The sequence below is a fragment of the Accipiter gentilis genome, chromosome 14, assembly GCF_929443795.1.
Source record: "Accipiter gentilis chromosome 14, bAccGen1.1, whole genome shotgun sequence".
Classification (NCBI taxonomy): domain Eukaryota; kingdom Metazoa; phylum Chordata; class Aves; order Accipitriformes; family Accipitridae; genus Astur; species Astur gentilis.
The window spans coordinates 32,678,167-32,701,624 of NC_064893.1; the positions used below are offsets into that span (position 1 = coordinate 32,678,167).

The 23,458-nt window shown below is 58.4% G+C and overlaps 1 protein-coding gene across 11 annotated transcripts in view; it reads left to right on the forward strand.

Annotated features, from left to right (window-relative positions):
- Positions 1–3,470: 3,470 nt before the first annotated feature.
- Positions 3,471–23,458, forward strand: part of HELZ2 (helicase with zinc finger 2) — a 28,372-nt gene continuing 8,384 nt past the window's right edge. Inside the window, exons 1-10 of one of the 11 annotated variants that reach the window (XM_049816491.1) lie at positions 3,471–3,766; positions 3,973–4,571; positions 11,395–12,539; positions 12,666–12,849; positions 13,251–13,358; positions 14,014–14,537; positions 14,896–15,528; positions 16,584–17,367; positions 17,811–17,886; positions 19,262–22,772. In XM_049816491.1, coding sequence (XP_049672448.1) covers positions 11,533–12,539; positions 12,666–12,849; positions 13,251–13,358; positions 14,014–14,537; positions 14,896–15,528; positions 16,584–17,367; positions 17,811–17,886; positions 19,262–22,772 — 6,827 coding nt within the window. In that variant the 5' untranslated portion in view covers positions 3,471–3,766; positions 3,973–4,571; positions 11,395–11,532. Of the gene's footprint in view, positions 4,572–4,591; positions 4,887–4,972; positions 5,022–5,269; positions 5,828–6,067; positions 6,165–6,389; positions 11,257–11,394; positions 12,540–12,665; positions 12,850–13,250; positions 13,359–14,013; positions 14,538–14,895; positions 15,529–16,583; positions 17,368–17,810; positions 17,887–19,261; positions 22,773–23,458 lie in introns of those variants that run through there. The other 10 variants (XM_049816486.1, XM_049816484.1, XM_049816482.1 and 7 more) reach the window with 10 other exon arrangements.

Here is a 23,458-nt window from a genome sequence, read left to right on the forward strand (position 1 = left end):
TGAATTTTAACTCCTTCCTTGTCCCGGGGAGGGGGACGGCACGGCCAGGCTGGCCCTTCTACGGGCACAGAGGTGAGGAGGGGTGTGGGGATGGGGAGCTTTGCTCTAACACGGTGTTTGCTCTGCAGCTGGTTCAGCCGTGGTCACTGGGGTGGGTGGGCGAGGACACGGCTCAGCGGTGCCCGGTGCTGCGGCAGCCCCCAGCCCCTGCGGTGGGCACGGAGGTCCCTGGTGCTCCTGGAGGCTGGAGAGGAGGTTGCGACGGGGTTCTTCTCCATGATCCTGCGGTTGGGTGAAGGTTCCTGCATCCTCTCTTGAGGGCAGGAGCTGCCGTAGCTTCAGCAACTTGGTATTTTTAGGGGTGTTCAGCAATTTTTGTGTGCCATGAGTTTTGTTTTCAAACCCAGTCCTCGTGAGATGGACGTGGCTGTCAGGAGGGCGGGTGTTGCAAAGGGAGCGCTTTGCTTTGAAACGGGCCGGTGTGGGGAGGCAGAATTGCCCCGAAAGGCTTTTTGAGTTTGAAAGGGTGCTGGGCTGAGGTGGGCGAAGCAGGACAGGGGTGTCTGTCCTGCCTGGGTGCCCACCGGTGGGTGGGGAGCCCTCAAACACTCGCCGATCTGGCCTGTGCGTCCCCAAGTCACGGTGGATGCTGTGAGCAGCAGCATCGTGCTGGATGTAGTTTAGGTGTCTTAAAAAGTTGGGTTTTACAGACTCTGTGCGTCTGCTCTTGTTCAGGGACGCTCGGATCACTTTGTGGTGTTTTATTTTTCCACCCTTTGCCTGGGATTTGAATGTGGGTGGATGCAGCATCATCCCAGAAAAAAATTCTCCCTGCAGCCGTGCCTACGCCGAAATCTGCATCCTGAAATGGCGCAGGGAGGGCGGTGGGGCCGTCGCTGGCTGCCTGGGCTTTGCTCGCGGCACTTGATGCCATCTCCAACGTCAGCAGCAAACTCGGCACCAGGCACTCACTGCCATGCTGTCCATAATGTCCTGCCTGCAAAGTACCAGTTTTAACTTAGAAAAACACCTGGAGGCTATGAAGCTGAGCCAAGCGCTTTTTGGGGTGCAGGGCTGGGCTGTCCCCAGGGTGTCCCCGGTGTGGGCAGGCTGTGTGCAGGGCTGGTGAGCCCGAAATGCGGCTCCCAAGGCTGGTTGTCCGTGGTGTGGCTGGGGCTGACCAGCTGATAACCACCGGTTCCTCAAGCTGTCTTTAGAAGAGTTACGACGCGCAGTCAGGAGGAAAAAAATATTTATTCCTCTAAGGCATTAGATCCTGTTTCGTTTTGGCTGAGCCTGAACCCGGGGCCGTGGTTGATTAGGAGGAGTCCTGCCTAATCAGAGGCTTTTCCCTCCCAGGCTTCCTGCCCTTAAGATATCACAGTCACTTATTCCTTGCTAGCTTTGTACTTGGGACAGCGTTAGTATGTCAGACTGAGGAAACACGAAGGGTTGTGATCACCATGAGCTGCCTCTTGCCTCTCCAGCATGAGCAGCGGTGCTGAGCCTGACCCAGGGGCGCGTTTCTAGCCCAAAGCCCCCCGTTCCCACGCTGTGACGGTGAGCGAAGGTCCCTCTGTAGCCATGGGGACACCTTCTCCTAGCAGTGCCGGGGGCTGGAAAGCGTTGGTGCATTTGCCCAGCCCTCGAGAGCCGCGGGCCGAGCATCCTGCACCAGCCGTGTCCGCTTGGACAAACCCGTCCAGGTTATCCAGGGGCTGCAGGTTGAGAGGGGATGGCCAGGTTGAAGGGGAACGGCTGGAGGGACCTCCTGCTCCTCTTTAAGGGGATTTGAGAGGTGGCATCTGAGCGCGGGATGGGGCAGGGTTTGCGGCATCTCCACGCTGGTGCGAGCAGCGGTGGGGACACGGCAGTGTGGGCAGCGAGTGCTGGGGCACTTTACCTGCCCTGGAGACTATAGATGGCTTTGCTGGCAAGGCGTTCCCAGTGAGGGTGTACTTTGCCCTGCAAGGCAACGCTTCCTAGGGATGCAAACAGCTCTCCAAGCAATAAAAGCTCTGCAGGCCGATTTTGGCTGGTGCAATCCTCCCTTCCCTTTGCAGCAGCTTTCAGGGCAGCCCTGTCTCCCTGGAGAGACTGGCTGGGATGCTCTGGGATGCCCCGGGGGTGTGATCGGCTTCTGCGGCGGCTGTGCCGCTCCTCAGCGTGCCACGGTGCTTCCCCGCTCTGTGTGAGAGCAGCTGGGGATTTGCAGGGCTGTCGGTAACTCGTGGTAGGGTTGGGGCTGAGGCTTGAGAAGGAAAAGCAAGGGGAAGTCCTCTACAGTAAGTTGTAAACAGGGATTATCAGTTAGCGTGCCGATAGCTGGCCTCGGGCTGGATGCAGCAAGGATGTGGCCGCTGGGGCTGGAGCGAGACGCCACGGGACTTTGCCCCCGGCCAGGGCGCGTGTGGTTGGTTTGTCTCCTGGTTCTTCAGCCCTGGTTTGGGCGGTGGTGGTAAAGCCTCGCTCGTGGGGAGCCCGTCCCACCTGCAGATCAGGGGCAGGCTCTCCCCGCGGCGCCGACAGCAGCACCGAGACCCGGGGCTCTGCGTTGGGGACCCTCCCCAGCGATGCTGCGCCCACGGGCCGAGCGCCGCTGCGGAGCCGGGGTGGGCTCCCAGGGCTGCGGTGGGGGTCGTGCACCCCCACGACTGGAGCATCAGAGTGAATCCCAGCGGGTCAGTCCGCCACGTGAGCCTGGGGTCCCACGTGCCCACCGGTGCCCGCTCCGCCAGCCCGGTGCTGCTGGCAGCTGCCTTCCCAGGGCCCCCCGTGGGTGCTCCGCCGTGCTCCCCTTTCCCTCCCGGCACGGACCCCGGCAGAGTCCCGTGGGGAGCCCAGGGCTGCTCCGCTCGCAGCCGGGCCGTGGAGGACTCGAATCCAGAGACAAATTACATAAAGGGCTGCAGATGACTCATGCGAGTCCCTGTTTTCCTCCGGATTTGTGTGGTAATGGAGACACAGCCGCTTGCGTTTTCTCCTCCAGGCATCCGCGGGAGAAGCCTGCAGCATTTGGGAAAGATCCGCAGACGCTCCCGCTGCCCGGGCATCCAACTGGCAGCGTTGCAAGCGGAGCTGTGCCGTGGTCCTGCCCGGCAGCTGCCTGCACTGCTGCCCGTGGGCTGCCAGGGAGCGGGAGGCTGTAAGAAATTGTCAGTTCCTCTGTCGCTGGTTTTCTCTGGGCTGGTTAGGGGTGTTACTGGGGCAGGAGATGCTCTACCATCTCCCTCCTGGGTCCCAGCTCGTCCTCGGACCATCGTGCAGCGCACGAACGCAGCGTACCCAGGGCTGGGGGGTGGGGGGGGGGCTGCAGCCAAGGCCCCCCCCCAGAGAAGAAGCGGTGGCTTTGTGGGGAAATCCCTCCGTGGCTGTCGGTCACATCGCCGCAGGAATGGAAACTGAAACTCGAGGCTTTCAGCTGGGTGGTGTTTGTCTAAAATCAGCAAATACTGGGTTTCGGCTCTCCCCCACCCTGACGCTGGTGATTCGGTGACGCAGCTTTGCCTCCTCCCTGCTCCGGCTGCGGCTGCCTGGCCCGGGCAGAGGCTTCCTCCGCTCTGCTGGCCAGAGATTAAGTAACAGCAGAGCCTGGCTTCTCCCCTGGGTTTCTTCTCCGTTTCTGTTGCCTTTTTATGCATGCCGAGCCGGGCCAGAAGCTTTATATACGATAGTGAAAGCTATTTTCTCCTGGCTCCTGGAGCTGGGGCTCTAGGGAAAATATCCCATCTTGAAAAGCAGAGTGAAACCTCCAAATATTTCACCTGTAAGATCATAGCGAAGCCTTAGTGCCCAGGCTGCTCTGCCTGGGTGAGGCTGGCACTGTCCGTCCTGGCTCTGGCATCTCCTGGGGGTTGTGGGAGGGTATTTTGTTTCTGTTTTTTACTGCTGTCTGATGATGTCTGGGCTATTACCGAGACATCTGCTGTGGTTTAGAGGCAGTGCTGTAGAAAGGATGATTTCTGCCCACAGGCAACGCAACCCAGGGACTTCATCGCTCTTGCACGTCCCGGCGCCTGTGCTCGCTCTGCGGACCGGAGCCGACACCTTCCCGATCTCTTTGGCTTCGCTTGGCTGCGGGGCTGCATCTTCGCAGGGGAAGGGACCGCTCCTTTCCTGGGCAGGGATGGGCCCCCCCGCACCGTCCCAACAGATAATGGTTCTCATGGCAGTTGCAAGGAAGAGGCCGGGAAGCTCATTCCCGGGCAGGAAAGCCGAGCGTGAGGGCTTTGCAGGGTCAGACGAAGGCTGACGAAAGGCAGAGAGGAGCAGAACGCAGCCCCGCGGCCGTGGCCCTGCGGCGGGCAGCCAGCGCGGCCGCCGGTCTGGCAGCGACTGGGGCTTTGGTGCACGGACCAGGCGGGTTTGCTGCCCGGGGATGGCCGGTTCCCACGACCACCCACTGTTCTGGTGGGGTCCCATCCAGCACCCACAGGGCTGGGCTGCCCCGCACCCCTCCCTGGTGTGAAAGCCCCTTTCCCTCGAGGCTCCGTGGGGTGCTGCTGGATGGGAGCAGGGTAGGGGGGTTCCCTCCGAGGCATCCCGTGGCTGCACCAGCACAAAACCGAAAGGTAAAATATCTCTTCCTCCTTGTTTCAGTGTTGACAAACATGCCAGAAACATCCCTGCCCCTCCTTTCCCCCCTGCTCCCGCTGCCGGCGTGCCCCGCGGGCTGGCTCTCGGCTCCTCGGCGTTTCCTCCTCCCGCTCGTTTTGCGGAAGAACTTTTATTTCCCTCACCAACGCCGATTTTGTGCCGCGGCCCCTGCGCGGCATCACCAAGCGCGATGTGCCCATTCCTCGACGGAGGGATTTAACAATATTGCTGTCAGCAGAGAAACTTTGCCTCCGGTGCTCGCAATCTTTTACAGTCGCTCGTAGTTGGAGGTGTGTTTGTTTTGCCTGGTTGTTTTCTAGGGCTTGCTGCTGGCGTTAAGATAATTTTATTTATCTTAATACTGGTACATTTCCAGGCTGGGGCCCGGCCGCATCGTGGTGTCAAGCACAGCATCGTCTCTGCAGGTCGGTACTTTCTGAAGCCGCGTGTCCGGGCTGGTGAGACGATGCGCTGCCGTAGCCACTGTGCTGTGGTGTGGTCCTGGGGCTGGGGGGGGGAGTTAGAGAAACCTCCTGGGCCATTTGTGTGGATGCGTGTGTTTGGGGGGGGTTCTCAGGCTGCAGCATTAGGGGGGGCTGTCCGAGCTTATCAGTTCTCCGCACGTGCTGCCCTCAATATATGGCAGCACCAAACGGCGCAGGAGGAGGATGCTGCCTTATGCCATGCTGGACCGCTGCGGGTTTGGCTTGGCGAGCTGGGAAGGGGCGACGCTGGAGGGGGGGAGGGGGGCTGAGGACCCCCACCCTGGGTGCTGAGTGTCAGGCGAAGGTGCTTGTGCGATGGCACGTGCCTGCAAAGTGGGGTGCGGGCTCTTGCCCCCCCAGGGCGTGGGTGCTGCCACCCTGCACAAAGCCCGATGCAATGGGGGTTCTGCTGCTGGGGGGGGGGGGGGTGGTGCATTTGGGTTTTATTTATTTTTTTAGCCCAAGGTTGAACTTTCTGCAGCTGGGTGCACCTTGTCAGCCAGGGAAAGAAATGGAAAACGAAAGTGATGCTGATGAACAGAAAGGAAACCGGCGAGCCCGGCCTCCCCCCCCCCGGGAGCCCTTTTTAAGCGGAGGCTGGCGGGGACGGGGATGGGGGGGACCCCAGCCGGGTTGGGGACCGCTGCTCCCGCCCGTTACCGCTTCAGCTTCGCTTGATTATTCCGGTACCGCCGCTCCCGGGCGCTGGACCGAGGCTGAACGCGGGAGAACCGCGACCCTCCGCGGTGAGCAGCGCCCGGGAGCATCCCCTCCGTGCTGGGGGGGGCAATTATGGTTGGGGGGGGCAATTATGTTGAGGGGGGAGGGTGCCTGTGCGGTGGGCTGTGGGAGGCGGGCAGCTCCCCCGGTGCCGGTGACACCCCCCCCACCCCCCGTCCCCGGTGCCGGTGCCGGCTCCCCCCGGTGCCGGCGGGGAGGAGCGGGGCGGAGCTGCCGTGATGCAATTTCCGCGAAATCCGGCCCCGGTTTGAATGCGGGGAGGCCCCAGAAACGAAACTGCCGGCGGCGACGAGTCCCGGGGTACCCCCCAAACCCACCCCCCTACACCCCAGCCCGGCGGCGGTGAGAGAGGGGCGGGGGGCTCCGGGTTGGGGGGGGGGGGGGGGGGTTGCAGGGTGCTTCGGTTCGTTGGGTGCTGCAGGGCTCAGGGTGGTCCCGGTTAGCCCTGCAGAGTGGTTTTGGGGTGCTGCACGGTGTGGGATGCTCCAGGGTGTTCAGCCCCCCCCCCCCCCCCCCCCCGCCTCTGCTCCCAATCCCGGCTCGCAGCATCCCTGTCCGGGCTGGAGCCCTTTTGGGGGGGGGGGGGGGTCAGGATGCAGGTCTTGGGGTGCAAAGCCCCCGGGGTGACAGGGGTGCACGGTTTTGCCTCTGGTGAGCGATGGCCGGCAGTTCTCCCCTCTCTGCTGCCGTTTCTGAGCTTGGGGGTTGTGGTGTGGGAGCTCCCGGTGAACTTTTTGTAGTTGGGTGAGAAGGTAAATGCTGTAACGGGGGTGCCGGTGCCTGGGGGTCGTGCATGCCCACCGACTCGGGCCGAAGCGTGGCGGCTGTCGCTTTGCGGCAGCTAGGTCGGCAGGACCGCGCCAGCTCTCTGGGTGGGACGTGGAGTGAACCTTCTTGTTGAAAAAGGCAGGGGAAAGGAGGGGGCCCAAGAATTTTGGGGGGTGGTTTTGTCCAGGAGGGAAATATCAGAAGGGGTGGGGGTTTGGTGCAGCCGGGAGGGTTAACCGCAGGCGATGGGGTGGCACGGGGCAGCATCCGCGGCGCAGCTCTTCTTCCACCGGTACCAAACCCTTCCGAGCCAGCCCGGCCGCCACCGTTTGCTCGCGGGGTGCTGGGGGATGCTGTGCTGGTTTCGCGCCGCTGCTCCGAGCGCTCGCGGTCGAGAGAGGAGAAACTCCGTGGGTGCCCAGGTCCGGTGCTTAGCTGGGACCGAGAACCGGGGCGCGGGGCTGCGGTCCCCTGAGGTGAGCGGTTGGCCTGTCCCCATCCCCGCCGGGGGCTGTCCCGGTACTCTGACCCACGTCGCTTGCTCTGATCGAGGGGCACTTGGCTTCCTCCGTTGCAGCACGTTGCCTAACCTCCTGTCAATAATTAATCGAGGCAAGACCTAACAAAAAGGCCGCTTTCCTCCCAGCGGGCCGGCATGGCAGAGGGGTGCGGAGCGGCAGGATTCGGCCGCACGATGAGCGTTTCTCTGCGAAAGGCCGTGCTTCGACTCCTCATTTCCAGGGAAATGTGATTATCCCTGGCATCAGCGCAGCCCTGCGAGGCGCTTGCCAGGGGACTGTGCTCAGACATAACACGGCTCGGCCCTGACCTGAAGCATCTTCCCCAGCGCGGAGCAAATGCCGTCAGCGAGGCGATGGCGTGGTTTGGTTCGGTTTGGTTTGCAGCGAGGCCGGACCGGTGCTGGGTAGCGGGTGCGTGTGTCCCTGTCCCACCCCGGGGAGGGTACGTGCTATCAGGAGAGAGGCAGATACTCACCCTGATGGGGTCCTGAGCCTCCGTGAGAGGATGCAGAGCTGGGCATACAATAAACCAGCCTCTCCATCTGCTAGAGTGACTTGTTTCACCCATCAGCAGGATGCAAGTGGCTTTAAACACCAGGCTGGGCTTTTCAGGACTACTGTTTTTCTTAAAATGTATGTAATTCAGCTTGCAAATCACAGTCTGTAGCTTGCTGGTAAATATCGCTCTCGATCAGCTCCTACCTTCCTCTGGGGCACTTGGCTTTTGCCCTGTTAACATCAGTTTTATTGTCGGTTGGACGGCTATCTTACGGTGTGCCTCCCCAAGCTTGCTCATGCTCTGCATCTTTCCTCCACCCAGGCTTGGATTGCACAAGTTCTGTAGCTTCTTCTTTTTTTTTTTTTTACTTTTATTGTGGGTATAAGATGGTCGTAGAAAGAAAAAGGCTTTAGTTTGGCTTCGGTGCTGGTGCTGCGCGGAGACTTTAAGAGGGGTTTGCATTTCCCCTTCCTCTTCCCTCCCACCTCCAGACCCAGAGCATGTTCTGGCAGCTTACTCAAAATCAAAAGCTTGCTTAAAAAAATAAACAGCGAGGGAATTGACCCTTTAAAGGTGGAATATTCCCTCTTAGCTTTCTCAGACTGGGATGCCCTGCCTAGACATGACTACCAGTAACAGCCCAGCTTTATGGGTAGTTCTTAAAGCATTTAACCGAGCAGGCCGGTGTCGTCGCTGCTGCAGGACCACGTCTCCTCCGGGCTCTGCGGCTGTGGACGTGCTGGGACCAGGAAGCTCAGCTCCTGCTCCATGGAGCCAGCGATCAGATTTCATCCTCTCTCGCGTGTATTACTGAGGTTATTTTGGAGTTTTCACCAGTGGCAGCGTTGCACAGATGTTGCACAAATCCTGAACACGACTGCCTTTCCCAGGAGAGCTCATCCTAAGGAGGAGACTTCCAGAGGAAGGAAGGTGAAACTCCTACCGGAGGGAAACCGAAGCGTTCCCAAAGCCACAGATGTTAGCCTCGAAATAAGCCCCGGTTCCGCCGGGAGTGTGCTGCTCACCCCTGCCAGCTTCAAAGGAGCTGAAAGGCTCTTGAAGGCTGACCGTGACCCGGGGTCCCTCTCCGGGCGTTCCTGCTGGCTGCGGTTCGGCAGCAGCCTGGCCCCACCGGCCCCTCGCTGCCGCCGTCTCCCCCTGCCCTGCCCGCTGCCAGCCCCCCGTCTTGCCAGCCCCTGCGCGGACTTACCGCCGCAAACTGAGCCCACGGGTCTGGGTTAGCTCCAGCGGATTCCTGACCTCCTGGGGAAAGAGGAGCGGGAACGCTCCCTCTTAGCATCACGCTTTGGACAAGGACAGTCTCGCCAGGCTGGCGCAGGAGGGATACTTGGCCCCCCAAAAGGTGCAGGGGTTTCCCCTCCTGCAGCTCGGCACAGGGTCCTGCGGAGCCGTGCTCGAGGAAGAGCGTGCCTCCCCAAACTGCTGCCTCGGTTCCCAGCGGCTGGGGGCTTTTTAGGCGTTCGTGACCCTGGGGGGGTTCAGCAGGAGCAGCCCCTGGGTGCAGGGTCTGCAGCCCCATGCCAGCGCTGCTTTGCCTTTGTTGTCTTGCTGGGGATCAACAGAGGATCTCCAGGTGCCCTTGGGCAGGAGACACAGTGTCCCATTCCCCCTCCTGCTTTTTTATTGCTTATAGGTGCTCTCCTATATTTTTATTGTTTCCCAAGTTATTTCATTTCAGTGCAAAGCATTTTCTCTGCATCAGTCAGCAATCAGGCAGCACCTCTACTGTGGCCCCAACCTTTTTTTTTTTTTTTTTTTTTTTTTTTTTGTGGTAGAACCAGAGCAAAGAAAGAGCTCTTGACCCCTGTGCAGCGTCTGGGCTGCAGAAATGGTTTTCTTCCGATGACTGTGACCTTGTTACAGGCAGAGGATGGGGATACGCTGGCTCTCCGCTGGCCCCAGCCCCGCTCCAGCTCAGGGGTGCTTTTCCTTAGCACTTGTGCTGCGTTCACATCCAGCAGCTCTGCTGAGGCTTTGAGCCTGGGTACCCGCAGGAAGCAGCAAGCGGGTGATGCTGCCTGAGCAGGACCACGGTGGTCCCTGCAGATGCTGTAGGTTTGGACAATTTATAGATAAGAGCCGTGGCAGGGCCGTGCTGCCCATCCGGCTGTATGTTCATGCTGCGAGTGAGGGCCGCCAGCCTGCACGGGAGTGCTGCAAGTAAAGGATTGGAAATGGAGGTGCAGAGGTGAGTCGGGGTGATTTAGTTCTCGGTGCGGAGAGCCGGCGGCGTGGCACAGTGACCCGAATCATGGCAGAGGAAGAGCCAGCCCTGCCGTGGGACTCCACCGTGGAGTCTTGCAGCTTACCGAAAGAGAAACTAGCAGTTCTGCCCAACGCTAGGCTCGCTGCCAGACCTTGGGAGATAAATAGGGCTGGTGTTTACCCGCTGAGCGCGTGTCCAACCCGACGCGCGGCAGAGAAGTACGATTAGGTGATTTCTTCCTAGAGTGGCAGCGGGTGGCTGCTGTGGCACTGGGACGGGATACGAGGAGCTCGCTAACGGTGAGCTGGGAGGGTGAGTGATGCTCCGGCCGCTTTCCCCCTGCAGTTCTGGCTCCGTGTTTGCTGCCTGGAGCTTCAGCTGGAGCAGCAGCTTCAGCACCCCCCTGCCTGCCTCCCCCAGCATCAAGCACCCCATTTATCCCAGAGGTGGGGAAAGGAGTCTTAATTAAAAGCGAAAAGTATTTTTGCGGAAGCAGCGCAAAGTCTGTCTTCCCGCTCCATTGTCTGCCGGACCGCAGCCGTAAATGCCGCTCTTCCCCGGTATCGCCAGAGAGCCGGTCCTTCGTGGCTGCGGGTCCGGAGCCCGAGGCTGATGCTCGGCATGAGGCTTGGCGGCTTTCCTTGGCAGCACACCCTGCCCGCAGATCTGCCCCGGCGTGTTCCCTTTGCCTTGAGCCGCCTGGCCCAGCCACGAAACCCTGTAGCATCATTCCCAGGGATGCTCCTGGCCTCTGGTTACCCAGGAAACTGCTGGCAAATGCCGGAGCCGGTGGCCCAGGAGAGCAGGGAGCCGTGAGTCACCTTCCTTGCCACCGGAGCCAGAGCTCTCCCAGACGGATGTTTACAGAGCTGTCGGCCGGAGGAGATGCCGGCAGATCCGTGTTTCAGTATGCCTGTCTCCCAGCCTTGGGTGCTGCATCCGAGGAGCAAAGAGGGTGGTTGCTTTGTTAGTTAATTCCGATTCATCTTTCGTGCCACAGAGGGAGATGGGCTGGGGGGTTGGAGCTGGGTTTCTCCCGCTTGGCGTGGGGCTGCCCCGCCAGACCCAGGGGAGAAAGCAGGAAAAAGAAAAAGTTGGCAGGAGCGAACTGAGGCGGGGGAGGCACTGGCAGTGGGAAGAGGAAGTCGGATCATCCGGCCACGGTCCGGGAGGAGGCCGGTGGCCGCCATGGGGACTGGGCCGGGTCCTCCAGGGCAGCCGCCGCCGGCTCTCCCGCGTTGGGCGGTAAATGCCGACGGTCTGCAGGCTGTGGGACGCCGGAGACCGAGCCGAGCCCTGGCAGGAGCCCTCGCCGCTCGGCAGCCCGGTCCCTGCGGGACGCTGACCCCTTGGATCCGGGCTGGCGGATGAACAGAGCTGGGGGAGCCGGCGCTTGGGTGCCCAGGGCAAGGGTATCCGGTGGGTTTGGGCGCTGGGTGAGGTTCCCGGCTGCTCGCTGGTAAGCGAGGCCAGGCTGTGCCGGTGCCTCGGCACACGTCCAGCCAGGGACCGGCTGATGTTTCCTGCTAAGTCGCTTGTTCCTCGTTTCTTTGTCAGGCTTTGTGAACTCGCACCAATGGCCGGCGGGTACGTAGCGAGCTAGGACGCGGGCCCTCCATGGCACCTCCTCCCCCCAGCATTGCCTCGTAGGAACTTCCCGCCGTTAATTTCGCTCCGCTCAAGCCACCGCTGAGGATGCCGACGGCGAACGGCCCGGCGGTGCCGCTGGGCAAACTCCAGCAGCAGCTGGAGCTGCTCCTGGTCTGCTCCAAGTGCAGCGTGAAGGAGAACGAGATCACCTACCAACTGCGAAAGGTGGAGCACAAGTGCATGTACGAGATCCTCCTGGCTCGCTGCCGCAGCCGCCGGAGCACAGCCTGGAGGAAGGTGTCCAGGCGGCCGGGCTTCCCCAACCCGGCCCGCTACGCCGTCTGCAGGTACTTTGCGGTGGGGCTGGGCTGCAGAAAGCACAAGAGCCAGTGCACCTTTGCCTGGAGCCCGGAGGAGGCCACGGTCTGGAACTTTGAACGGGAGCAGCAGCTGGAGCGGCGCCAGCTGAAGGCAGCGGTGCTACAGGCGCAGCTGGGGGGTCACCCCACCGCCACCCCCGAATCGCCGGCCGGCGGCACCGCCGCCGCCGAGATCGCCAGCGAGTTCGGGGGGCGATTCCAGGAGATCTGCAAGCGTTGCTTCTTCGGCTGCCCCCAGCGCATCTCGGTGGGCGGCCAGGGGCGGCTCTGCGAGTCCCACTGGAGCTGGGACCCCCTCCTGGTGCACGTGGTGTCGGACAGCCGGAGGAAGCAGCAGTACACAGCCATCCGGCCGTGCCCGGAGTTCATGCCGACCCTCAGCTACTGCAGGTTCGTCTCCAGGGGCCAGCCCTGCAAGCACAGCCCGCAGCGCTGCCAGTACGCCCACAGCGACGTGGAGATGGCCGTCTGGGAAGCCGAGAGGGAGCGCGGCTTGGTTCGCTCCGACCTGCTGCCGGCCGCGGGGACCTGCGGCGTCAACGGCGAGCCGGCGGCACCCGCGCCGGTGCACTTCTACTGCCGGCTCTGCCTGGTGACCTTCAGCTCGCAGGAGAGTTTCGAGAGCCACTGCTCCTCGGTCGAGCATATGCAGATGCTCTCGGTTGACGCCTCCGTCCAGTGGGTCCACCGTGCGCCGCCGCTCGGGCTGACCAAGTTCTCGCTGTGTAGCAGGTAAGGCACCCACCCGGTGCAGCGGGGGAAGAGGGCAGGGGCAGCGGGCAGCTGCCGGCTCGCTGTGGACCCCCCGCCCCGTGCCACCGGGCACGGGTGGCACCTGGGACGCCTCTCTCCCGACAGAGCGGAGGTGTGCGAAATGGGGAACAGCTGCACCAAGGCTCATTCCGCCGAGGAGCTGCAGGAGTGGATCCAGAGGGTGAAGGTCGCCGTGAAGAAAAAGAAGCAAGCGCTGAAGGAAGGGCTCTTGTCTTACCAGGACCGGCTCATCGCCGAGTATCGGACGTGCTCCAACGAGGTGTTGATTGTGAGTCACGGGCGGCAGGGTGGGAACGCGTTGCTCTGGCGCATGGCGAGAAGCCTCTTGTGTAAGAGTTTGGGAACGGAGCCCGCTGCTCACCTTCCTAACGGTGATGCAGAAAGGGGTGTCGCATCCTCCTTCCTTCATCCCTTCCGAGACGGCAACCCAAGAGCCTGCTCGGGGTACCCGACTGCACCGCTATGCCGCGGGCCCCTCCGTTTGCCAAGGCTGCTGCGTGGGGACGCTGAGCAGCAGCGGGTGAGGACTGAGAACGAGGATTTGCCGACAGTCCCCTCTCGGGAGGACGTAGCGTAAAAGCGAAGGATGAAGATGGCCCCGCAGAGGGTTCTGCAGCGTGTCCCCGGGATGTTGCCTTCAGTCTCGCTCCTCTCCTGCCTCCCCCACAGATGGCTGAGCACGTCGAGGGCGTCAGAGTTGTGTGTGAGCAGCCCCTGCACCTGCAGCTGGAGGACAGGAGGATGAAATACCAGTGGAAATTCAGGGTCCACTCCCAGGTAAGCCCAGCTCTGCGCAGCAAGAGGCTGTGAGCCGCTGGCAGCGCCTGCTGCTGCTGTGCACAGTCCTTGTCCTTCGGGGTTCTCTGGGTTTTTTTAATTATTGTTTCTGCAAGAGGCAGAAGGATAGGGGTTTTGGGATGCCTGAATGAGGATGTGCGTCGGGTACTGAGGAGCAGCTCGGGCCCACGTGGTGCCTGAGCTGGGGCCGTGCATGAGGGGTGCAGCCACCGTGTCTCCTGTCTCGTCTCATGCAGCGGGGCTGGGGCGGCCCCAGCTGCTCTCGGCACCTCCCACGTATCATCACAAATAACAAAATTCAGCTGCTTTCCTGCCCAGGATTTCACGGGTGTTGGGGGCAAGAGCCTGCGTCTAATTGCCCTGTCCAACATAGGAGATTTCCCGTTTACAGCAGACGGGCTCAATTGCTATAGAACTGAAACCTGAGGTTCTTTAAGACCTTAAAAAATTGCCGTGGGGTTGCATGAGGAATAAGCTCCTTCGAGGAGAATTTCTGGTGTGCTGTAGGTCCGGCAGGGCGTTCGGTTCTTGCAGCAGCTTTCGGTAGGAAATGCTGCTGGGAGGACCTCCTCAGCCGCCGGGCTCTTCCCATGGGCTGCCCTCACCGTGTCCCTGTCTTCTCCTCAACCGGCAGATGCCTCTGCAGCACGTGGCCCTACTCAAGCGGGAACCCGGAGTCAACTTCTACTTCTCGGGAAATGGACTTTCCCGGGGCCTCCACTACCTTCGGGGGGAGCACGTGGCCACCCTGCCTTCCTCCCCAGCCACCGCGCTGGTGGAGGTCTGCATGGAGTGCTGCACGCTGGGCGTCTTCGAGCAGTGGGTGGTGTTTGATTTCGGCAAACGCCCCGTCCTCATGCAGAAGATCAAGGTGAAGGTGGGCCGGCGCGATAACCCCCAGCACGTCCCCAGCAGCAGGGAGAGCAGCCGCCCCGTCAACTTCGTGCGATGGGATAGAGGTAACCGGATCATCGTTCCCAGCGTGCCGAGGACCAGCGAAGATGTGGATCTGCTGGCCAAGTACAAACCTCCCGCTCTCGCGCTGGACTACCAGCGCGAGGGTGGTACGACCGTTCCCATCACCCGTCTCAACTATCGTGAGAGGATGCACAGCTTCCTCTTCCGCGAGGAAGAAGCCGAACAGGCTCTGATTGCCAAGTAAGTGCCAGGTGTGGATTCTCCTTGCTGTGGACCACGGGTCCGCTGCTAACCCTTGGGGCCACGCTGTTACTGAAGTCTCTGTCCCTTCTGGGTTGGGGCCTGGAGCGCCTTCCCAGAAAAATGGAAACCTGCCGAGAAAGGTGCCTTGCTGGGTAGCGATAGAAGGGGAAGGGCTGGGTCTTGTCCTGCGGCCGTGGAGTAGCTACAAGCACGGTTTCTGCCTCTGTGTTCTCAGGGGGCTGGCGGAGCCTCTCTGGGTGTAGGTGGCGATCCCCGCTCTGCAGCGGGGAGGGCGGTTGCGGATGAACCGATGGGCCAGTTCTCTGCTGTTCATTCGGGTGTTTCTTCCTTTCAGACTCAACCTGCGGGTCCTTATCTTGCTGACCCCCATGCTGCAAAGCCTCTCCGTGGGGATGAAGTTTGCCCTCTCTGGTGAGCTGTTCGCTGAAGTGCCTACCCCTTATAACCTCTCGCCGGACACAGACGAGGGGTATCTGCTGAGCAGGTCTGTGCCCACTGCTTTCTTGGCGCTTGACCCACCTGTGGACAATCGGGTTTACGAGGTTAGCGTGGAGCATAAAGCCACCACGGAGAAGACCATCTGGCTACAGATACCAAAGAGATGCTGCTCGGAGCTGAACTTCGCACCAAACACGTCCCACAAGGTGGAGATCCAGTTCCAAATCGACCAGCTGCTGTTCCGGCAGTGGCACCAGGCTGTGGACCGCCTGTTGGATGAGAAGCTGGTCCTACCAGATGTCGCCAGTTGCTCTGTCCCCTACTCTCTTGGGTCACCGCAGAAAGGGAATAGCAAGCAGAAACTAGCCATCTCCTTCATCACGGGCCAGGCAACCAGCAGCCGGCAGGTCCCACCTCTTCTCATCTATGGGCCTTTCGGCACAGGCAAGACGTTCACGTTGGCCATGGCCACCACGGAGATCCTCAGGCAGCCCAACACACGGGTGCTGATCTGCACTCACACTAACAGGTTAGCAGGGCGTGAGGGAAGAGGCAACCAGGGTTGTGGGGCTGGATCCAAGCAAGCTAGTCCATTGCTTGCCTGGTGGGTTGAGAGGGAGCCGGGGTGTGTGAGACTGAGCTGAGCTGCCCTTTTCTTAGTATGCATTTCAATTACTTGCTTAAATAAACTCATTTTTATTTAATATGTCTTCAACTGCTCTAGCACTTCCTGCTGGGAAGAAGCCTGACATGGCTGGAAGTGTTTGTGGAAGAGGCAGCATATTCCTGCCTTGTTATAAAATGGGGATGGGGATGGGGTTGGAGAGATAGTTTGTTCTTTCTAGCCTTTACTGTGTACTGGAAGAAGTAGAAAACTGTTGCCTGACCTTGCTGGGATAATTTTGTGCTCTACTTGCCCTTGAAGTCTATTGTGCTCTGTGCACATTGCCGGTTTTTTTACTTTTCCAGGAAGAGTTTGGGGAAGAGGAAATGCAGATCTGGTCTGACTGCCATTGTATCTGCCTTCAGAGAAACCAGGCCAAGATTGTTAAAATTAGAGCAGTTATGCTGAAAAGAGTGTCCACATCCGATCCTGCAGGCTGTTACTGCCTTAGTTTTTAATGTATAATGGATGGGTGACTGCTAATCTTAGCCTGAGACAGGCTGCCTGCTTGCACTGAAGCTTCTTCTGCAGATCTCGTATCACCCGCCTGGGCTGGGGACGAGTAGCTGTCGGAGGAGAGGTCTGTGTGACTTGTCCCTGGAGAGCAGCAGGGCTACAGATTTTGTTGGGCACATCGTTGCATTTTTCCGTATGAGCATCAAGAGATGCCCTAGTCTCGAGTACCAACTCCTATTTTAAACCATACTCTCAAAATAGGCTTGGAATTGGTGGCTGAGTAAGCATCGGCTTCTTTGGCGATATGTGAATATCTCCTGTGACAAGTGGGTTGTCAGCCAAAGCTGGGGGAGAGTTTGGGTGCATGTTGTTGAATAATCAGATAGTGCGTTGGGATGCTGGTCACAGCGTTTGGGAACAGCACTTACAATTCCTTGTGGTTTCCCCCTTTTTTTCCCCTCCAGTGCTGCTGACATCTACATCCGGGAGTACTTCCATAACTACGTGACCAACGGGCACCCGTGGGCTGTTCCTTTGAGGATTATATCCACTGACCGTCCCATCAACCTGACAGACCCCATCACTCAGATGTACTGCTGCCTCTCGCCAGACCAGCGCTCCTTCCGACACCCCACGCGGGAGGAGATCGACAGGCACCATATCATTATTACCACCTCCATGTTATCCAAGAACTTGAAGGTTGCCCCAGGCTATTTCACCCACATCATGATCGACGAGGCTGCTCAGATGCTGGAGTGCGAAGCTTTGGTTCCACTCTCCTACGCCACTTTTGAGACCCGCATTGTCCTCGCTGGGGATCACATGCAGATAACCCCAAAGCTGTTCTGTGTTGGGGATGAACAATCTGCTGATCACACCCTGTTAAACCGTCTCTTTCAGTTTTATCAGAAAGAGAGGCATGAAGTGGCTGTGAAGAGCAGGATCATCTTCAATGAGAATTACCGTTCCACTGCAGGCATAATTGAGTTTGTCTCCAAGCACTTCTACGTTGGCAAAGGCAACGCTATCCAAGCCAGTGGGAACATCCCAGCCCATCCCGAAATCTACCCGCTCGTGTTCTGCCACGTGTGTGGCGTGGCTGAAAGGGATATGTCCATGCTTTCTTGGCACAACGCCTCCGAGATAATGCAAGTGATTGAGAAAGTGAAGGAGATCTATCAGAGATGGCCGGATGAGTGGGGTGTCCGAGACCTGAAGAGGATCTGTGTGGTCTCCCATGGGATGCAGGTGTGTAGGAGAACCATGTGTTCCCCACCTGAAGGGGCTATGCATGCACTGCTGACCGCTCCCTAAACGCTCCCTAATAAATGTTGGACTCTATTCATGGTAAGCCTGTCCTTTGGGCTTGCAAAAATAGGGAATCTGGGGTCTTGCGTGGCATCAGTGTTTTTTCGAGGCGCTCTCCATTTGGGGAGTGTGTCATGGGTGGTCGGAGCAGAGATGCCCCATGGTGGGATGGTTTAGTTGAAGATTTTTTTCAGCAGCTTCTAGGCAGGTTAACTCCAGGGCGGACTGGGAGCACCAGCTGAAGTCAGCCCAGGCTGTGTAGCTGCTGTCGAGTAACTTTCTGGGGAACCCACAGCCGAGAAGGGTGAGGGGCCTTGGTGTTGGGTGGGGGGTCATTTCTGAGCTGAAACTGTATTCAGTTGCGCCTACTGCTTTCTTACCAGGTTTCTGCAACAAGGCAAGAGCTGAGGAAGAAGCAGCTACAAGATGTGGTGGTAGAAAACTATGAAAACTTGCCAGGTTTGTGTCTTGTGCAATAGTTAGTCATGCCTGGCTGCGTTTTGAGATCTTCTGTGTGCTGGGGAGAACTTTCGCACTCATGCTGGTGGACAGGAGAGTCTACTGCAGCTACAGCCACTGTGTAATGAGCAGGGGGAAGAGATCCTGGGTCGTTAGCAGAGGTGTTTCTGGCATCTCAACCTTGTCCTGCTTGCTAAAATGCAAAATACTGGCTGATCTCGTGGCAAAACACCTCTCTGGGAGGGTGCATGCGGTGCTGTTGGGCAGAGCTCCCCTGCCCTTCCCCGTGGCTCTGCCACTGCTGCAGCCGCCACAGCTGACGTAGTGCTGATTAGGAGAGGGAGTGCCTGGAAATCCTTTGGCTGATTTCCATCCCCTTCTGGTTGCTAATTCTTTGATTTCATTTTTTTCCTTAGTGAATAAGATTTCACACCGAATTAAATCGGCACCCAGCTGTCAACTCGTTTCAAATATACGGACGTTGCTTTGTAGGAGGGTGAAAACCCTGTACGTGTGATCCCGGGGACTTGAGTGTGTGTGAATCGTGTGAAGCCCCAAGTACCAGCGGGGGAGGCTAGTAATAGAAGGGAATTGAAACCAGGATGGCCTGTGGGTACCAGTTGCAGCAAAAATCGCAGAACAGCTCACTAAAAGAGGAGTCTGCTGCTCTAGATGATGATAGAGGGATAGGGCTGGTTTTGTCCTCAAGGATTTAGTTTATGACTCATCCATGTTTTTATATTTTTATTTTTTTTTTATTGTGCAGCTGGGACTCCTCATGGTGAGAATCACTGACCCCTGGGGTGTGTTTCTGATCTCCACACCCTTTCTTTGCAGTCTCTTCCCAGCTCTGAAATCACCAGGGTGCCTCTTGCTGTTTGTTATTCGTTGTGCGATCAGCAGAGCTGTCCTTGAGGGGAGAGGGATTCTTGCGAACGGTCACCGCTCTCGTTCCTGCCAGGCCCTCGGTTCCCCCAGGAATTTGGGATTCATAGAAAACTCTACCCGCGTTTGCGAGGAGAGGCTGGCGGGGGCCGGCGGTGGCACGGAGCGTGTGGGGCTGATCCACGGGTGCTCGTGGCTGCACTGGTTCAGTGCCCTGCCTTCCGCCCCTCTCCACGCTGCCCTTCCCTCCCTGGCGCGTGGGTGGTGGTGGCCTCGTGGTCTCCATCCCGGTTCGTGCCCGGAGGCCCTCACGATCCCCAAGAGCTGCTTTATTCGCATCAGGAGACTGCCGTGACTCGGCCGAGCGAGGTTACGTCAACCCGCGGCCACGTAACACAGCGTGGATGGGCAGAGTGCCGGGTGGCAGCCGGGCAGGGTCTTGCCCGTTGGGTTCCTGTGAATGAGATCTCCCTTGTCTCCTCTGGTGCAGGGCGGGAGTTCCGAGTCATCATCATCAGCACGGTCCACACCAGCGAGAGCCTCCGCGTCTCGGCCTCCCACCACCTCGAGTTCTTCAACGAAGCCAGAGTGCTCAACACGATCATGACCCGGGCTCAGTCCCTGGTTGTTGCGGTGGGGGATGCCGTGGCCTTGTGCTCCCACGGCCAGTGCAGCAAGGTGTGGAAGCGGTTCATCCAGCAGTGCATTGAGAAGGGAAGTGTCTTCCCGGAGAACCTGACGATGGCCCAGATCAAACAGGCTGCGTGCGACAAGGAGAGCTGGAGCAGGAGGAGCCCAGAGGGGGATGAGGACGACAGCGACACGGATTCCTGGAGCTCTGAGGGTGAAAGCGTGAATCCCGACGATCCCATCCTCCAGGAGCTCTTAGACGAGAGCAAGAACGTGCTGGTGACGGTGTCTGAAGAAGGGCTGCTGAACGTGAAGTCGGAGGCTTCAAACCTGTGGGAAGACAGGCGGGAATACGTCAGCTTCTCTTCTCAGATGATGCAAGAGTATCTGCACATGCACCCCAAAATGTACAAGAGGTGCGAGCTGGTCAAAGAAGGGTTTGACAGAGCTTCTGCCTTCACCCTCAACGACTCCCCTGCCATGACCATTCAGATCAGAGGCAGAGTTCACTGCGGGACGGCCTTCACCGGAGACGAGGTGCTCGTGGAAATCCTGCAGAGCAGCACAGCTGACAGCGGCAGCCATCGCCCTCAGGGGAAGGTGGTGGGCATCTTCAAGCGCGCGAAGAGGGAACGGACCTTCATCTGCATGATGGATGAATTTGATCCCCGGGTGATGATACCCATCGATCCCACTGTCACCAAAATATTCGTCCCAGGGCTGAAAGAGAAACCCAACGTCATTCCCATCCGCAGGCTTGTCAACGGGAAGTACAGAGTGGTCAGCTGCGAGAAGATCAGCCAGGAGACGAGGAGATGCCAGTTCTTCTGCGTCCAGGTTATCTCCTGGCGGGAAGGGTTTTACTACCCTTTGGGGATAATAACGGAGATTCTGCATGCTGCATTGACTTTGGAAGAAGGCTTAAAGATCCTCAACTTGGAGTATGGTTTGGAGAAGAAATACCCAATTGCTGTCACCCAGGAGTCAGCCAAACACACCTCCAGCAGCAAACTAAACCTCACCAAGGAAAAGCTGAAGGACTGTCGGAGTTACCTGACCTTCACTGTCGACCCCCAGGGTGCCAGGGATTTGGACGATGCCATCAGCATTAGGGATCTTGGGCGTCACTATGAGATCGGGATCCACATTGCAGACGTGGCTGGCATTATTCCCAAAGGCAGTGCCTTGGACCTGGAAGCAAAGAAGCGGGGTGTCACCTACTACGCTCCCAACCAGGAGCCTCTGTGCATGTTCCCACCCCACATTAGCCAAGACGTCTGCAGCCTCCTGCCACAGAAAGATCGTCGGGTGATCTCCTTGTTTGTCACCGTAGAAAAGGAGACTGATGAGATGTTAAAGGGAGTCTTCACCACCTCTGTGATCCGCTCGGACAGGCAGCTGTCCTATGAAGAGGCAGAGCTCTTCATCAAGGACCACTACAGGGGAGCGGCAGGGGCCCTTCGTTTCAATACCCTGGAGGACTGCATAGCTGTGGCTTATCACTTCTCCAGGATCCATCGGAAGTTTCGGCTGCAGGAGGACTGTTTCTATGACCGGCTGGACGAGGAAAGCTCCCCAGGTAACAGGGGGTCCCATCAGATGATAGAGGAGTTAATGATCATGTTCAACAGTTTCGTGGCCGAGTTCCTCACCAGCCAGGAGGACACCAGAAACGTCACTCCGCTCCGGTGTCAGTGCGAGCCAAGCCCTCAACAGCTATCACACATGAAAAACAAGTACAGTCACATCCTTCCTTTGTCCATCCATCTCTCGCACCACCTGGGAGAGGTGCCTCCTGGCCAAGACTCCTCTAAAAACATGGAATTCAGTCTCCTGGCCCCAATCTGGGAGCACCTGCAGGCAGCCGCTAATGTCCGCGACTTCCACAAAATGCTAGACCTTATCGTTACTGATGACATTCACCCAAGGCTGGCCCCCGTGGCCCTGGAGTTCAGGAGACTGCTCAGCCGTTCCTATTTCAGTCGCTCCAACTCCACTGTCCAGTCGAAAGCGGGCCATTACTCCCTGCACGTTGACTCGTACACCTGGGCTTCCTCTCCCATCCGCCGGTACGTGGATGTCGTGGTCCAGCGGCACCTTCATTCCGTGCTCCACAAGAAGCCCATCGTCTACTCTTCGGACGACATCGAGTTTCTCTGTCACGACTTCAACAGGAAGAATTCCCAGGCGATGATGTACGAGAAGAGAGCCCACTGCCTGCAGATGGCCACCCAGCTGAAGGGCCAAGTCCTGCAGAAGATCGCCTTCGTAGTGGATATCGAAGGGATGAACAAGTATTTTAAAGTCCTGTTTCCCCTGAACAAAGAGAGTCTTCCAGATCCCCAGATGATTAACTACAGGTCTCTTCAGCTGATAGAGCAGCCCGCATTCATCCAGGAGCGCAGCAGCATCAAGCTGACGTGGAAGAAGAGGGTGTACTCCGTGGAGACGATGAAGGAGCACAGCCTGAAGGAGGGACCTTTCCACAACCGCAGCGTCACCCTCTTCGGCACCCAGACTTGGCAAGACGTGCTGGCAGCCGTCCGGAGCGAGAAGTTTGAGACCGCCGCCTCCCTCCTTCAGAAGAGCAAGGAGCTCCACCAGCGGCACATGGGCTGGGTAAGGAAGAGCCAGTGCTCGCACTACAGAGAGCTCTCCCTGGAGCTGAGCGCCGGCGACCCGCTCCAGTTCCAGCTCACCACAGACATCTGCCGAGGCTTCCTGGTGCCCTTTGTGCAGCTGTGGTGCGTGACGCCGGGTTTCGACATCTGCCTGCAGCACATGGAAAAGCCTATTGATTGCTTCTCTGCCTACGCCACCCTGCTGTCCAAAGACAAGTACAAGCACGCAGCGGAGTATAACAAAATATGGATGCCGATGACCGCCATGGAGTCCGCTTTGTGCGCGGTGGCCAAAAACAACTCGATTGTCCTCCACGATGTCAAAATAACCTGGGCAAAGCGAAGGACAAGCAAAGGACGGCTCCAAGGGAGTTTTGTCCTAAACAAAAGCTTTATGGAGGAGTGCTCCATTGAAGTGGACTTCAACCACTGTTACTTGTGCATTCGCTTAGGCGGGCTGAAGCTTGGGGGCCTTCAAAGCGATGAGGAATGCCTTAGCCACAGTCTCCAGAATCTGACTTTTCTTAACAAGGGCAGGTCAGAAAGCGATTTTGTGGTTGATCCAGATACCTACACCTGGGTGGCTCACGGGGTCACTGAAGAGTTCAGCGAAGAGAAATCAGAGAGGACTGCTCAGCATACTATGAGCTTTTACATCCACTATACGTCTATGGAGAACATCCCCGTGGAAGTCTCACATGCCTCTGCCAGGTTCACGGTGGAGCTCATACCAAAGATGCTGCCAGACGTGTAAGTGGGCTTAGCGGTCGGGCTCTGCCTAACCTGTCCGTGCAGAGCAACGGCTTTCCACGGGACTCCTTTGCTGCACCCAGATACGCTTTGCTTGCTGGTGCGACTGATCCCCTGAAAAGTCTGTCTTTGCCCGGCTCAGACCGGCCATGCTGTTGGGCTGTTGATGTTCGGTGGGGGTGGCAGCACTTCTCAGATCTGTTCTCCAGATTGCCTCTTGCTGTTCTGGTTGACCTTGAGAATGGGGAGATAGGGGAAGGTGCCGTGCTGAAATTTCCCTGGGCATCTGTTTCTTATGTTACTGGATTGCTGCAATATGTGTCATAAAAGGCAGTGTGAAGCACTGGATCGGGGTTTGCTTCGCAGAAGTGCTCCCTGATTTCCCAATCATTCCCCTTTGTTGTTGCTGTGAAGCAAGATCTGCTCTAATAAGAGCAGAGCTGATGTCTAGTTTGCCCTTCTTTGTACACAGCATGGACTGCTATGCACCCACAACTGCTGTAGCTTTTTCAGGGCAGAATGTGCTTCCTTTTGGATTGTGAATTTTAGGAAAAAAATGGAAGCTAATCCAATAAAATGGCATAGGCCTTAATAAAATGGAGTCGGGACAGAAGTTGTGCTCCTTGCTCTCAACATCTTTGCAGGCTCAGCTCTTTCAGACAGTTGAGAAATAGTCCCAGATGCAA